The sequence below is a fragment of the Cicer arietinum genome, chromosome 7 (assembly GCF_000331145.2).
Source record: "Cicer arietinum cultivar CDC Frontier isolate Library 1 chromosome 7, Cicar.CDCFrontier_v2.0, whole genome shotgun sequence".
Classification (NCBI taxonomy): Eukaryota; Viridiplantae; Streptophyta; class Magnoliopsida; order Fabales; family Fabaceae; genus Cicer; species Cicer arietinum.
The window spans coordinates 23,876,953-23,890,636 of record NC_021166.2 but is presented as its reverse complement, the minus strand read 5'-3'; the positions used below and the strand labels follow the sequence as shown (position 1 = coordinate 23,890,636).

General features: G+C 29.9%; 1 protein-coding gene and 1 non-coding gene across 2 annotated transcripts; one reads left to right on the top strand and one right to left on the bottom strand.

The window, feature by feature from the left end:
* The first annotated feature begins 4,123 nt into the window (after positions 1-4,123).
* On the top strand, positions 4,124-4,196 carry TRNAR-ACG (transfer RNA arginine (anticodon ACG)). The gene has a single exon. It is a non-coding gene; the product is annotated as a tRNA-Arg (tRNA).
* A 1,231-nt stretch (positions 4,197-5,427) lies between these two features.
* On the bottom strand, positions 5,428-12,765 carry LOC101506044 (DEAD-box ATP-dependent RNA helicase 22). Its single transcript, XM_004509820.4, has 8 exons — positions 12,302-12,765; positions 11,513-11,803; positions 11,213-11,326; positions 10,646-11,103; positions 8,689-9,016; positions 6,394-6,546; positions 6,095-6,146; positions 5,428-5,890 (listed from the first exon to the last, which is right to left on the bottom strand). Exons 1-8 carry the CDS (start codon positions 12,623-12,625, stop codon positions 5,835-5,837), a joined length of 1,776 nt encoding a protein of 591 aa, XP_004509877.1. The 5' UTR covers positions 12,626-12,765; the 3' UTR covers positions 5,428-5,834.
* Between the last annotated feature and the right edge of the window lie 919 nt (positions 12,766-13,684).

Below are 13,684 nucleotides of genomic sequence, written 5' to 3'. Positions count from 1 at the left end.
AAACACTAAATTTTTTAGAGTTTAATTGTTATGTTTGATCATAAAAAAATTTATAATGTCAGTTCATCACAAATATTCATAAATTTAAATTTAAAAGTAATTATGATAAAAGTGAATCTAATTTATTAATCTTACGGATATGATTAATTGATATTGTAAATCATTTTTATATCATCGATGAATATAAATTAAATCCAAATTTTTACACTATTAATACAATTTTCTTAACTACAAGGACAAAAATAATATATATATATATATATATATTATTTAAAAAATCGACAGTTTTGGTCCATTTCTCATATTTTTTAACTAAAAAAAGACGGTTTGACATATTTTTAATTATATGATATAAAACCATCTAGACATATTAATTATTTATATGTCATTAGTTAAATTAAAAAAATGAAGAAAAAAAATACGCCGCTAAGTTTTTCATGAGTGTTAATCATTCTATCGTCATATCATATGTCACATTATTTAAAGCATTCAACTTCATCATTTCTAAGTTAAAAAATAAGAGGGAGCAACCAATTTCATAAATCACTAAAAATATGATAATTAAAACTACAATTAAGCCTAATATTAAAATACATTTAAACACAACATATTATTTAAGATACTAATATTGACATAGTGTTGATAAAAGATAATTGTTTGATTTGAGTATTAGATTTTCAAATTGCGTGAAACTATATTTCAAACCAATAAATGTTGAATTTATTGGTTAAGTTCAACTTGTACTCAAACTCATAAAAACATATCAAACTCTAGATAAAAGTCAGAACTCAAATAGTTGAAATTTAAGTTATAAAATATTTGAGACATTTTTCCTACCTATATATTTTACTATTAATATTGATTTGGTCAATGATTAAGTTGCTTTATTTTTTTAAATGATTAATTGGACTTATTTAAAAAAAATTGTAGCTCACATTTTTTAAAATAAAATTGTCTACTTATATTTTTTGTAATAATTTTTAAAACAATTGCTAACTCTATTAATTAAAATAAACATAAAATAAAATAAAATGGTCAAAAATATTTTTTTATTTTAAAAAAAATTATTTTTATTCTATATACACCTTTGAGAAAATAAATAGAGATATACAATGAATCGCAATAATTTTTAAAAATATATTTTTTATCCCTTATTTTATATTATGGTTATTTTAAATTATTATTACTTTTTAAAAATTATTGTGATTCGTTATATTGTTTTATTAATTTTCTCAAAGATACAACAATTTTTTTTAAAATAAAAAAATATTTTTAACCATCTTATTTTATTTTGTGTTTATTTTAATTGATAATCAGAATTAGTAATTATTTTAAAAATTATTATAATAAATATGAGTAGAGAATTTTATTTTTTTAAACATGAACTACAATCTTTTTTAAGTGAGTCTAAATAATCATTAAAACAACTAAAGCAACCTCGTCATTCACCAAATCAATATTAATAGTAAAATATATAAGTAGTATAAAATATTTTAATTTTAAGAAATAAAAGAATTAAAATTACGAAATTAAAAATAAATAGACCAAAATTCGATTAAAACAGGAGATTAAAATTGAGAAATTAAAATTAAATGGACCATTAGATAACATAGAAGGCCTAAATTAATCAAAATTACGAATCAGTTAAAATAAATAAACTAAAATTAAGAAATTAGAAATAAAAGAACTAAAATTAGTGATAGATTAAAATAGAAAATTAAAACTGCATTGAAGTCTGTATAATTTAATTTTCACATCCGTAGTCACAATCTACTTATCCACATGTTTCTAAAATTTACCAAATAAATTTATATTTGTTGAATAAATTATTATTATTGAGATGTATCTTAAAAAATACTAATATTTTTTAAATAATTATCAGATGTTTATGGTGACTGTGATACTCCAATAAACATGGAGGGTAAATAAAAAATTATAATTACTTCAATTTATCTCTATCCAAATCAATCATACTTTTGAGATTCATTTTATAATATGTTATTTGAGATAATAAAAATTATACTTATGTTTCGAGTAAAATCAATTTGATCTAATTCAAACTATATATATATATAAAACTGTCATAGTGTAAAGTAATTATACCCACGATACATCACCATTAAATTCAAAATAAAATTAAACCACATTTCTTATATTTCAATAAAATGAAATTAAGGCTCAAAATTGATGGAAGTGAAATGTTCACCCGAACTAAAATAGGCTCGAACTATAATATTTTTTATTTCGTTAGTATTATCTGATGGTTCATAAGTAATTTTAAATAATATATTTCTAAAATAATATATTTCTAAAATAATATTTTTTACTTAGTTATTACTTATTCTTTCTGTTTTATTTTAATCTTTTAATTATAATTTGATCAGTTAATTCGATCTTTTACGTCAATTTTAAGTTCAAAGAGTTAAATTAATTATATATATCAAATAGATCTCTCGATTATGATATCTAATTCACTAATATTAAAAGTCAATTTGTATACTCAAATAAGCATAATCATATTCATTTTAGAGTTTTTAGTATTTTTAATATATTTTAAAAAAATTTATTCAAAACTAACAAACCTACCACATCTTTATCCTCTTCGTCATAAAACCTATAAAAAATCAAAATTTAAAAATTTAAATCTCGAAATTCAAAAATAAACTCTAGAATTCTCATAAGAACATAATGCAAAACAAGAGTGTTAGTGGTGTTATTTGAATCACTAAACAAAATCCTTTACTCAAAACTCAACCTCATTTTGCTGCAAAATTCATTTTCTCTCTATCTCTTATCTCTCTCTATTAGTCTTTTAGGATTTTTAAAACTTTTGAATTTGGAATAAAAATCTTCTCTATTTAGATTCAGATAGAGAGTTTATCTCGGATTCAATTTAAGAGTTTGTCTTTCTTGAATATTTGAAGAAAAAATGAGATATTGTGATTGATTCTTTGTTATTCATTTATTGTCTCTCTCGTTTTAATTTATTTGATGTGTTCTTCATTACTCAATTTGTTTGTGTCTTTTGTTGTGCCATTTTACGGTTTGTTGTGATATTTGGTGGAATATTAACTTACAATTTTGAAAACTCTCATTTTGACTTTTGTATGGGTAAATTAGACATCCTAGTCATGAGACTTATCTGACATGTACATTGGATTTAACACTTGAGCTCAAGACTAAAGGATATGACTAAAGTGACTAACGAACTTATAGTTTAGAGATAAAAACAGAACGAAAAATAATTAAGGGACCAAAATAAAATTAGAAAATAAGTTAAGGAACTAAAAATAATAATTTAGACATCTTTTTAAACCGAATTCCTTTTATTTATAAAATACTTGTATTAATTTATATAATGACAATAAATTTTTAGAAGAAATAATCAGTGTAACAAATATAAATAATAACCTTAATATAAATTGTATTTTTCAAAAGTGTAATAGGAGTAGTTTTATTTTTTATTTTTTATTATAAGTTCTTTTAAAGTGTTGGTTAATATTTTGCAACACAAATTCTCTATAATGCTTTCTCATTCAACAAACAGGTTTTGTATTTGACATGTCTATTTTTTTTTTCCAGTTTGGAAAGGAGGCACCGTGGCCTAATACTCACACACAGGAATGGGAAAATGGGAAATGGGTAAGAAATTTTATGTCAAAGTGTTGTTTTCTATTGATTTATAAAACTTTAATTGAATAGCATTTTGAAAAGTCAATGAGTATTAATTTTGTGATCAATGGATATTGAATATTACATGTTGAATGTGCTTAAATAGTATAGCCTATAATTAAATGGATTTATAATTGGTGAAATCATTTCAACTCTTTCATAAAATGATAAAGTTTGATATCTTATGATTATTCATGAAATAATTAGTTTAATTATTGAAATTCTACATGAGTAGGTTCCCTTTCTACTTTCTGTATAAATATGTCTCAAGTATATAAATCAAATTATGAGAAAGAAGAGGAGGATGATCCTATCCTTTTGAAGTCTAAAAAATGACACAAGTCTTAAATGGGAAGGAAAACTTATGTGCCATATACTTTTTGTTTATAATGTAAAGAGGGCTTTATAATGTTTCTATTATATAAATAATAAACATTTTAATACACGAGAAGACTCCATGGCCCAATGGATAAGGCGCTGGTCTACGGAACCAGAGATTCTGGGTTCGATCCCCAGTGGAGTCGGTTGAGCATCATATTCCATTTATAACTTTTTGGTTTATTCTTGGTTTAAAACGTTTTTACGAATATATGATTAATAAAATGGATTCATTACCTATTTTCTATAAATGTTTTTGAATTCTGCAAATATATCATATTTTTTGTCTCTACTTTATTTTAGTCTCTTAAAATATGTAGAATATTTTATTTTAATCACTCAAAATAAAGATTAGAATGAAAATAAACAGACCAATTTCAGCATGAATAAATTTTTAGGGACAAAAATCAAACGCTAATTATAAAAAATAAAAATATTTGCAATGACTAAAGAAATAAATATTTTTAAAAAATGAATATTTTTATTTTTATAAAAACTATAAACAGAAAATGATATATTAGTTGGAAATACAAGCACATTTAAACTTTTTTCTTATTTTTCAAGTCAAACTACACATCACAATTGCACAGATGTTTAAATAGACTAAAACATGTTTAAATATACTTTTAGTCTGTACAAATATATCATATTTCATAAAAAAATATGGTTTTAAAAAAATAAGAGTAAAAAGTTCATTGATCTAATAGAAAATAAATACATATGATTAAAGAGTCTATCTAGTTTTGATGTTAAACTTGTGTGAAAATATTATTTCTCTTCAAAACGTGATTGCATTTCTTCTTTATCGCAAAAAATTGTTTATGTATCCTTTTCTTCATAATATACATCTATTCCAAAGAAAAACTTATTATTCGTATAACTTTCTTACATGAAAGATTGTGTAGCTCAATTGATTTGACTTAAAAGACAAAGGAGTTGAAAGTAAAATGATCAGGATTTAATTTTTAGTGAGGAGAAAAATACTAACTTCACATTTACATTTGTCTATCCAAAAAATCTCCCCGATGCACGCGTGATAAACCAATATTTAGAGGGTCGTGTCTCTTAAATTGAGTTATACTAATTACTTTAGTTGTCCTTAATTGTAAACACTCTTTGAAAAAAATGTCCCTAAATATATACTCTCTTTCAAATTACTTATGTATTTATTATTATTTTTTCAAACAAATCCTTATAAATACTACAAATTTATCTTGGAAGATGAAAAATCAAAGTTGAACACATTTATATACAAATGATATTTTAAGAAAATCATATATAAAATTGACACATTAAATTCACTACCTACTTTTCTTAATATATATCTTAATATATGCAAAAAAGACAATGAGTGTTTATAATTAGAGACGAAGGCCGTAAGAGATAAAATAAAGAACAATTCAAACTTCTCGTAATTTACATGAGGAAGAGCAAAGAAAGAACAAAATCATCAGCAACTTTCCTAGAAACATTTGTCGGTGCACATTTACATGCACACAAATGAGCACATTCTACTACTTGAAAAGATGAGGGAAAATGTAAATCCAAATAAGACATTACTATTCAAAATCCTAGAGAAGAAGGATATCTATAACTTATGTTCGCATTGATCAATTCAACCCTAGAGAAAAAGGATATCTATAACTTATGTTTGCATTGACCAATTCGCGTTAATTACATAATCGCCGTGAAATGCTAATATTCAATATATTTTTCACCTGTGTCATTTTCAGTGTCACTGGTGCTAGCTGCTTTAGATAGTGGCGTCCCAAAACCTTGTGTTCTCATGCATGAAAACTCTCTTCCATGGTTGCAGAATCTCTGACTTTGTTAGCACTTGCTACAAATACAAAATGATGGTTGGGTCAATTTTGATATCAAGGTTAAAGCTATGGGTTTTTAGATAACGAAATGAGATAAAGAATGAAGACATTAAACATATGCATACACATAGAATGTGCTCATCTGGACTATATGGACGATAAACATATGCGTATACATACACAATATTGATTTTTAAAGCTCTGGAATCAAATATCTTTACCTCTCTTTTTTATCTTGTTACGGAAGCTTCTTTTCCGGCTAAATGCGGTCTCCTGCATTAATAATAATATAACTATCACCAAAATGTTGGAATTAATCAAATATCAATTATTTGAATTATCAATTATGTGTGAATTTATTCAGCTTCAGCCCATAGTTAATTATTTTATCAAACATGACTAGCATCAACAGTAAAACTCTTAGAAAATTAATTTTACTGATGTAAATATATTTTTTATACATTTTTTCAAATATCTCTATGTGTATGGATTTCTCCAGGATTAATATTTTAAAATTTACCACAGGTTGACCAAGTTCCTCTGCTTGACGAACTGCTTGTACAAGCTCTCTGTTGGACTCGGTATACATGCTAGTAACTAGTCCGATTTGACCAGCTCTAGCTGTACGACCAATCCTATGCAAAAAATCTACAGCAGAAGTTGCAAAATCTGCCTGAAATACATGCACAACATTGAGAATGAACACATTTAGAGAAAAAAAGAACGCCTAAAGAATATATATTAACATTAAATAAACACTATAAAAAACAGGGCAGTAGATAGCATAGTCATAATATTAGCATCACTATATCAGAGGTCATAAGATGAAAATAAGAGGGTCGGATACATGCATGGTAATGTAATGATTTAAGAGTCATATATGGAATGAAGTAACTGAAAAAGCGGCGAAAGAAATGTTGTGTAATAATGTGTACATTAGATAGTATCCTTTGAGATTTAAACCCAAAAGAAAAGAAAAGAAAAACACTACAAAAGAGGAGACCATCATGTGAAAATGATTAAAGTGCTGCTTAAGCACTCTATATAAGATCTTGTACAGCGTTTCCACAGTCATTCTGAAAGTGAGGTTGACAGAGTGTGACTTGGTTTAGTGTCCAACAGCAAAGAGAAAATGGCATTGGAGCAAATTAGAAAACTTGTATCAAAGGAACATGTCAAATTGACTAAGGAGAATATTGAAAATGAGGGGAAGGGACATTACTCTCCTCCGCCTCCTATCAGTGACAAGAAGTTGCAAGGATCTAGCCAGCAATGAGGTGAAGAACTCGCCTAATTAGAAAAGGGTGTCTCTACTGGAAAATGCTTTAAGGATATGATGGATGTGCAAGCATAGAGTTGAGTATGACAAGGAGACCTTAGTGTCTCGCAACTTGGGGAAGCTTTATATCTTGAAGGATATGGAAGAACACCTTGACACCCTTGGGAGCAAAGTCGAAGAAATAGTTGAGCAAATCGTGGAAATGAAGCCTGTGTTGAAGTGACAAGGGTTTCTCCGACTCTGAGGCTTGTTCAAGTGAACAACAAATGAAGGTATGCATTTGTGTTGGTGAAGAACATATATCAATATGACCTAACAAGAGCAAACTCGACCAGACCAAAACTGTGGAGAGCTCACAAGATAGGTTCACCATTCACAACTCAGCACCTTATGAGCATAATAAGTTCAAATTCAATGGACAACGAGGGACCAAGTTCAACTCATCAAAGTTGACTTCTTTTACCTCGTTGGCCTTGCAAACTTGCAATGATAGGTTTGTTCATATTTTCGAGTTCGTGACTTCATTTATGTTGGGAGCAATGGAGTTGAGACTCAATCAGTGTTATCAATAGCGGATTGCGGAAAATAGTGAAACACCAAAAATTTGCTATGTGAAATAGCGGATGGCGTTGCGGTCAAATAGCGGAGGTCGCATAGAGGTTAAAATAAGTAAATTATATATAAAAAGAGGCATGTTGCGTACAAATAAAAAAGGAAATGGAGCCATAGCTTAGCTTATATATTCAAAGGTATACATACGTATTACAGGGAATATATGAGTAATACTCACTAACTCTTTAGTTTTCGACAATAAAAATAGGCTATGTTTGGCACTCATGCAAAATCTTCATTTTATTATTTTAAAAAACTCTAAAATTCTCTTTTTTCCACTACTGCCGCTATTTCGGTCGGCTTAAATTGGAATAGCGGCCGCTATTGTCCTAATAGAGAAACTTGGACAGCGTTGCGGTTTTCATAGCGGATTCATCAAAATCCGCTATGCTATAGCACCACTATTTGACAACATTGGACTCAATACAGCAGCACTTGCAAGGGAGCAGGAGGAGGGGAGCTGGGGAAGGAGTTGGGAGGTAGGTTTACTGTTTTACCCCCAATGTATCCATGCACCATGAAGCAAACAGAGCATGGGATAGCTCACCTTTTTTCCCTATGTACTAGATGCTTTCCAATAAATTAAATTATTAAAGTATGGGCTGTGAAGAGATAGCAAGCTTATAAGCAAGAGATATTGATTGGTGTATCATGTTAATGAAGCATCTGATGATTTATCTTCACAAGTAACGTCAGCAAGTGGAAAAGGTGTCGCGTTAATTGGATGAAACTTCATTTCTGTCATGTTTGTGTGCATTTTTTTTCTCCTAATTTTCTTAAATTACTGTGATATTTTCATTTCATCAACTTATTCTAATTGACATATCCATTCCTCCCTTATTCTGTTTTGAAACCTATGATTTGACAAACTTTTTTCTATTGCATAGAAAAAAAGCATTACATCATGTAAAAAGAGAAGTATACCTGAATAACATGCAAGACATTTGGAATATCCACACCACGAGCAGCTGCATCAGTACATACAAGAACACCACCTTTCTCGTGGAAATCAACTAAGGTCTGTGCTCTCTCTTCCAATGTGCAATTCTTATGATAACGTAAAGATTCAATCCCAGCATGGTACAAAATCTTTGCCACAGCTTCGACCGCCTCAACAGTGTTGGCAAACACCATTGTTCTATGAATGCCGCCAGCATCATCCAAATCTTCAGATTTTAAACTGTGCTTCACAGCCCTTACGAGTTCCCCCACCTGTGAATCAACAGTCACTTCTATCCATCTTTGCTTCAATCTGAAAATTGAAAAGCCACAATAACAAATGAAAACCCAAATGTACAAAGACACTATTTGCCAGTAGAGCCAGGATGGGTTGGATATCATAAAATAGCATAAATTGTGCATATATGATAGAATAATGCTTCCGATTAGACATGTAAGGAGGAAACAAAAAAGGAGTTAGGAGTGAGAAGGAATTATTAAAAGATGTTGTAACTATAACAGTCTATTAGTAAATAGTTAGAAGGGAGGCTATTAACACGAGAATAAAATAGAGTTTAGCTGTGAAATCGATAATTAGAGTCAGAGACTCCAGGTTCTTCGAACTACCTGGGTGGATTCGTATCAAAGTACGCAAGTAACTTTTGCATATTAATTGTAGGCTAACAATCTCAACACTCATGCCCAACTTGTTGCAGAAATACTCGATGCTACTTGCATTGAGTGCCATACTATGGATGGCACAAGTTTGATAGATATAAAACGTTGATGAATCTTCTCTATTAGGGATGTAATCGAAACGAGCTGAGCACTTAAAGCTTGAGCTTAGCTTATGACACAATTGGGTGGCTTGGGTTTGACTCATTTATTTAAATAAGCACAACTAAAAACTAGGGTTTGGCTTGTTAATGAATAGTAGAGTTTGGGTTTGGCTTATTTATCTCATCCACACCACGGTCTTTTGCGATTATATAGAATCCCATGGCCTGGCTCCTTTTAGATACCTTTAAGTATGCAAAACCACATCCCAAGGAGAACTTTAAAGGGATTGCACAAACTAAATGACACAACTTACAGAATAGGAAATGTTTGGAGATTCCATGGTGAGATAAGATAAATATGTTTTCAACTAATCTCCAGTATCTTTCTAGATTAGATAGTAACTCACAAACATTAAGAGTGTGTTTCACAGTTGGAGCTATCAAAGTATCAGACGTTGAGGTCCCTAGCAATTTAGCATGCCAACCTTAGATTGGACATTAAAAACATATTTGCACTGAGTGAGAAAAATCCCCTTTGTACTTCTGCTTACTCAATTCCAAGGAAATATGTTAGGGATGAAACAAAATACATTTATGATCGTACTTCCTAGGAATTCGTCTAAAATTTTCATGGACACTAACTCTAAACTCAACTTTTGAAAATGGTCTTACCATATTTATGAAACTCAATTCCAAGGAGGAACTACATTTATGATCATACTTCCTAGGCATTCGTCTAAAATTTTCATGGACACTAACTCTAAACTCGACTTTTGAAAATGGTCTTACCATATTTTACTTTAGTGAATTAGTAATGTTTGACTTAATTTTCACCATACACATTCCTTTCATGTTATCATCAGATCACAATCAACGGCCACTGTGAAGAGATATGACCTCTTTCCTATTTTAATATCTTAATGGATACATGCCATTATTTTACCACATCAGCAGATAATAGTGTTGTGCTATAGTTGCGTAGCAGAATTTAAACAAATCACTATAGTTCTGCAATACACTATTTAGTACAGCGTTGTCAAATAGTTGACATAGCAGCATTATAGCACTGTAGCATAGCAGAATTGAACAAACACCTCTTTTCCGCGATCCGAAATTAAAAACATTGATAGATAATAAGTAATAACAGGGGAAAAGTGAAGCACCTTGGATTGTGACAATGAAGATAGTTTCCACTAACCCACTCAGCATCAGGAAACATGTGTTTCAATAATGCTCCAGCTGTTTTCTTTCCATTTACCGGAAGTGTAGCTGCAACAAAAACATATTGTTTACTACGCTCAAAAATTTTCCTTGCTCTCCTCCACTCTCTTCTTCTTTGCTTGGCAGATTCAGCTTCTTTATTAATGCTGGCAATGTCCTTGTTATCATCATCCTCTTCGCCTGAGGAGGCTTCAGTTGGAAATTCCTCTTCACCTTCCAAAGCATCAGCTTCCAGAGCATTATCATGTGATGATAAAGGAGATTCCAGTTTCAGTGGCAACTCTGCAACTGATGTTTTTGATTGAGACAAGAGTTTTTCATCATAGCGGAGCAAGTTTATCAGGCAGATTACTTTATTCTGGAAGCTCCCACAAAGAAGCATGTCAGCTTCATCAAACACCTGCAGATTAGAAACATAAACATACAAGTAATAGGAGTTAATGTTCAGTTCATATATCTTCAGTTTTAGATCAACATAGCTACATAAGATCATAAAGCAAGAAAGATACCACATATTTAACACCATGCATAAATTCCATGCAGCGGGTTTTATCAATGTCAACATGATTGAGAAGAGCAGCAGGTGTCGTCACAATGATATCAGGTTCCCGAATCGGCCATCCCTAGTCCAAAAAAGATTATTACTATTGAGAACTAGAATCTGAAATTTTGATAACAAGGCTAAAATTTTGTATAGAAACAACCACAAGACAGTGTATCAGAACACATTACATATATCTATAATTGCACAAAGATAACCAAAAAAAACAAAGTCAGAAAATAAAAATAAAAAGTCAAAGCATCACTACCTGTCGGCCACAAATGGCTACGGCACGAACTATGGTTTTGCTATCGTCTCTACAGAGACTATTAGCCATCCTAACTACCTGCTCACACAATTGCACATTCGGACAAAGCACAAGCAGAACTTTTCTGCCCGGCGGAGAGACTTCTTTATCAGACACGGCATCTAAAGACTGTTCCTGTGTGTCCCTCAGCTTATCAATGAGAGGAAGTAGATAACTATAAGTCTTACCACTTCCAGTCTCCGCAGCAATAATCACATCCTTCCCTGACAACACAGATGGAATGGAAGACGCCTGAACACACACAACAATAAACAATCATCATCAATAATGTGCATATATCATAATAAGCCTCAGCACCCTAAATAGAAGAATGAAAACAAAATCAATCATCATTTATCAGGTTCCAATCCAAGTTCTATTTTTTCCCTAACCCTCTTGTTCCAGGGAAAAAGGGGTCTGGTAATCCAGAATTCGGCTAGTAGGTAAGCAAAGTCTGACCAAAGATTGTTTCGGTCGTTATTTGAACTCAGTACTCCCGAACAATTCCACTCATTTCCACTCCAAGTTCCAACCTTTTAATGTAGCATCCTAATTTCATTCTTTTGCACAACTCTACAATTATGTTTGTTTTTTTTTTCTTTTTAATTTTATTTTTACATCATAAATAATCATTAATTAATACAAATACAACAAGGAAACAAAAAAAAATTGACATAAGGGATTGATTGAATTGCTAAGAAAAACGCAAAAATAATAAAAGGGTATGTTAGAAAAAAGGTGAAAAAGCACCTGAACAAGAGAGGGTGTTTTAAGACCAATATTAGAGAGAGCACGAGAAAGGGTGTCAGAAAGACCAAGTGAACTCCAAGCAACGTTATCTTCAGCAAAGAAAGTGTTTCGGCCTTTAGAATCTTCGGATGAAACGGCACTTACACAAAAGGGTCGTGTCTGCGTCTGGCATAGAGAAAAGAACCGCGTTGGTTTGAGATTGAATAGAGAAGAAGACGAGGTTGGATTGCGAAGAGCATTGTTGAAGTGAGAGAAGAAGAATTTGTAACGAATTGGTGAGTTTTGAAGATGGAGGAGCATCAAAGTAGAACGAGTAACATTCATTGGGATTTTCTTCTTCACTGAAAAAAAGAAGAAGAAATGATGTATTTGCTAGTTGTTTGTTGTAATAATATTACAAACAAACACAAAAGAGGTGAAAGGATTAGGGTGTAGGGTTTTAGACAAAGGATATTATGACTCGTAACGGTAAGGGTTAGATTTAGTGTTGTAAACTCTAGTGGATATTGGCAACCAACCCGATATGCTTTCAAAACCGTTTAGTTTAAGCAAATTCCTCTCTACCAAAAAATAACATATTAACAAACTTCACTCAAGCTCTTTCAATATTGTATATTTAGAGACATATATGTATTTCTCTCATTTTAGTTTTGTTAAATTTATAGATTTTGTCGTTTTATACTATTAATTCAGATATTTTGAATTTATTTGTATATTCATTTTGTTTTATTTTGATGAATTTATATTTGTGTTGTTTGATTAATGTATTCTCCTAAAAAACTGAAGGGTATGTAGTGGATTATGATTTTAAAAAACAATTTTTGCATAAAAAATCTCGTGGATTTTAATAAATTTTAATAACTTTTAAGATTTTAAAATACTATAAAAATTTGTAATTTTGATTTCAAAGATTTTTCATCAGAAGAATTTAATCGATTTATAAGATTTCAAATGGTTTAATGAAATTATTACAACACAATATTCTCAGTACATGTTTTTTTATTTATTAAAATTTAAATTACCCATAAATTTCAATTCAGCATATTTTAATGAAATTAGGTATCATTATTCTATCAACATAATCTTCCATGATACATGAAAAAAATTAGCATTTTATTTTTATCTCAATAAGCCTTATCCTTATATGCACTATTTTCATTTCTATGATATCTATTATATTTTTTAAGGAAGTAAGAAGTAGATTAATAATCTATTTTTATTTTAAGAGTTATATTTGTGATATGTGATATCTTGAAGGTTAGTTATACTAGTCATCATCACTATCTCAATTAAAAAATTTCAAGGATGCATTGAGAAAGTTATCTACTCGGATTGATTTGAGTCATTATCATGATATGCATTACTTTGTAGATTATATCACAC

Bases quoted from the DNA above. Each gene is read 5' to 3' on its own strand.
- LOC101506044 (XM_004509820.4), bottom strand. From the start codon at position 12,625: ATGAATGTTACTCGTTCTACTTTGATGCTCCTCCATCTTCAAAACTCA. The intron at 11,804-12,301 runs GTGCTTTTTCAC...GTGTGTGTTCAG, and splicing joins AAACACCCTCTCTTGTTCAG to GCGTCTTCCATTCCATCTGT. The intron at 11,327-11,512 runs GTAGTGATGCTT...TTTTTGGACTAG, and splicing joins TAGCCATTTGTGGCCGACAG to GGATGGCCGATTCGGGAACC.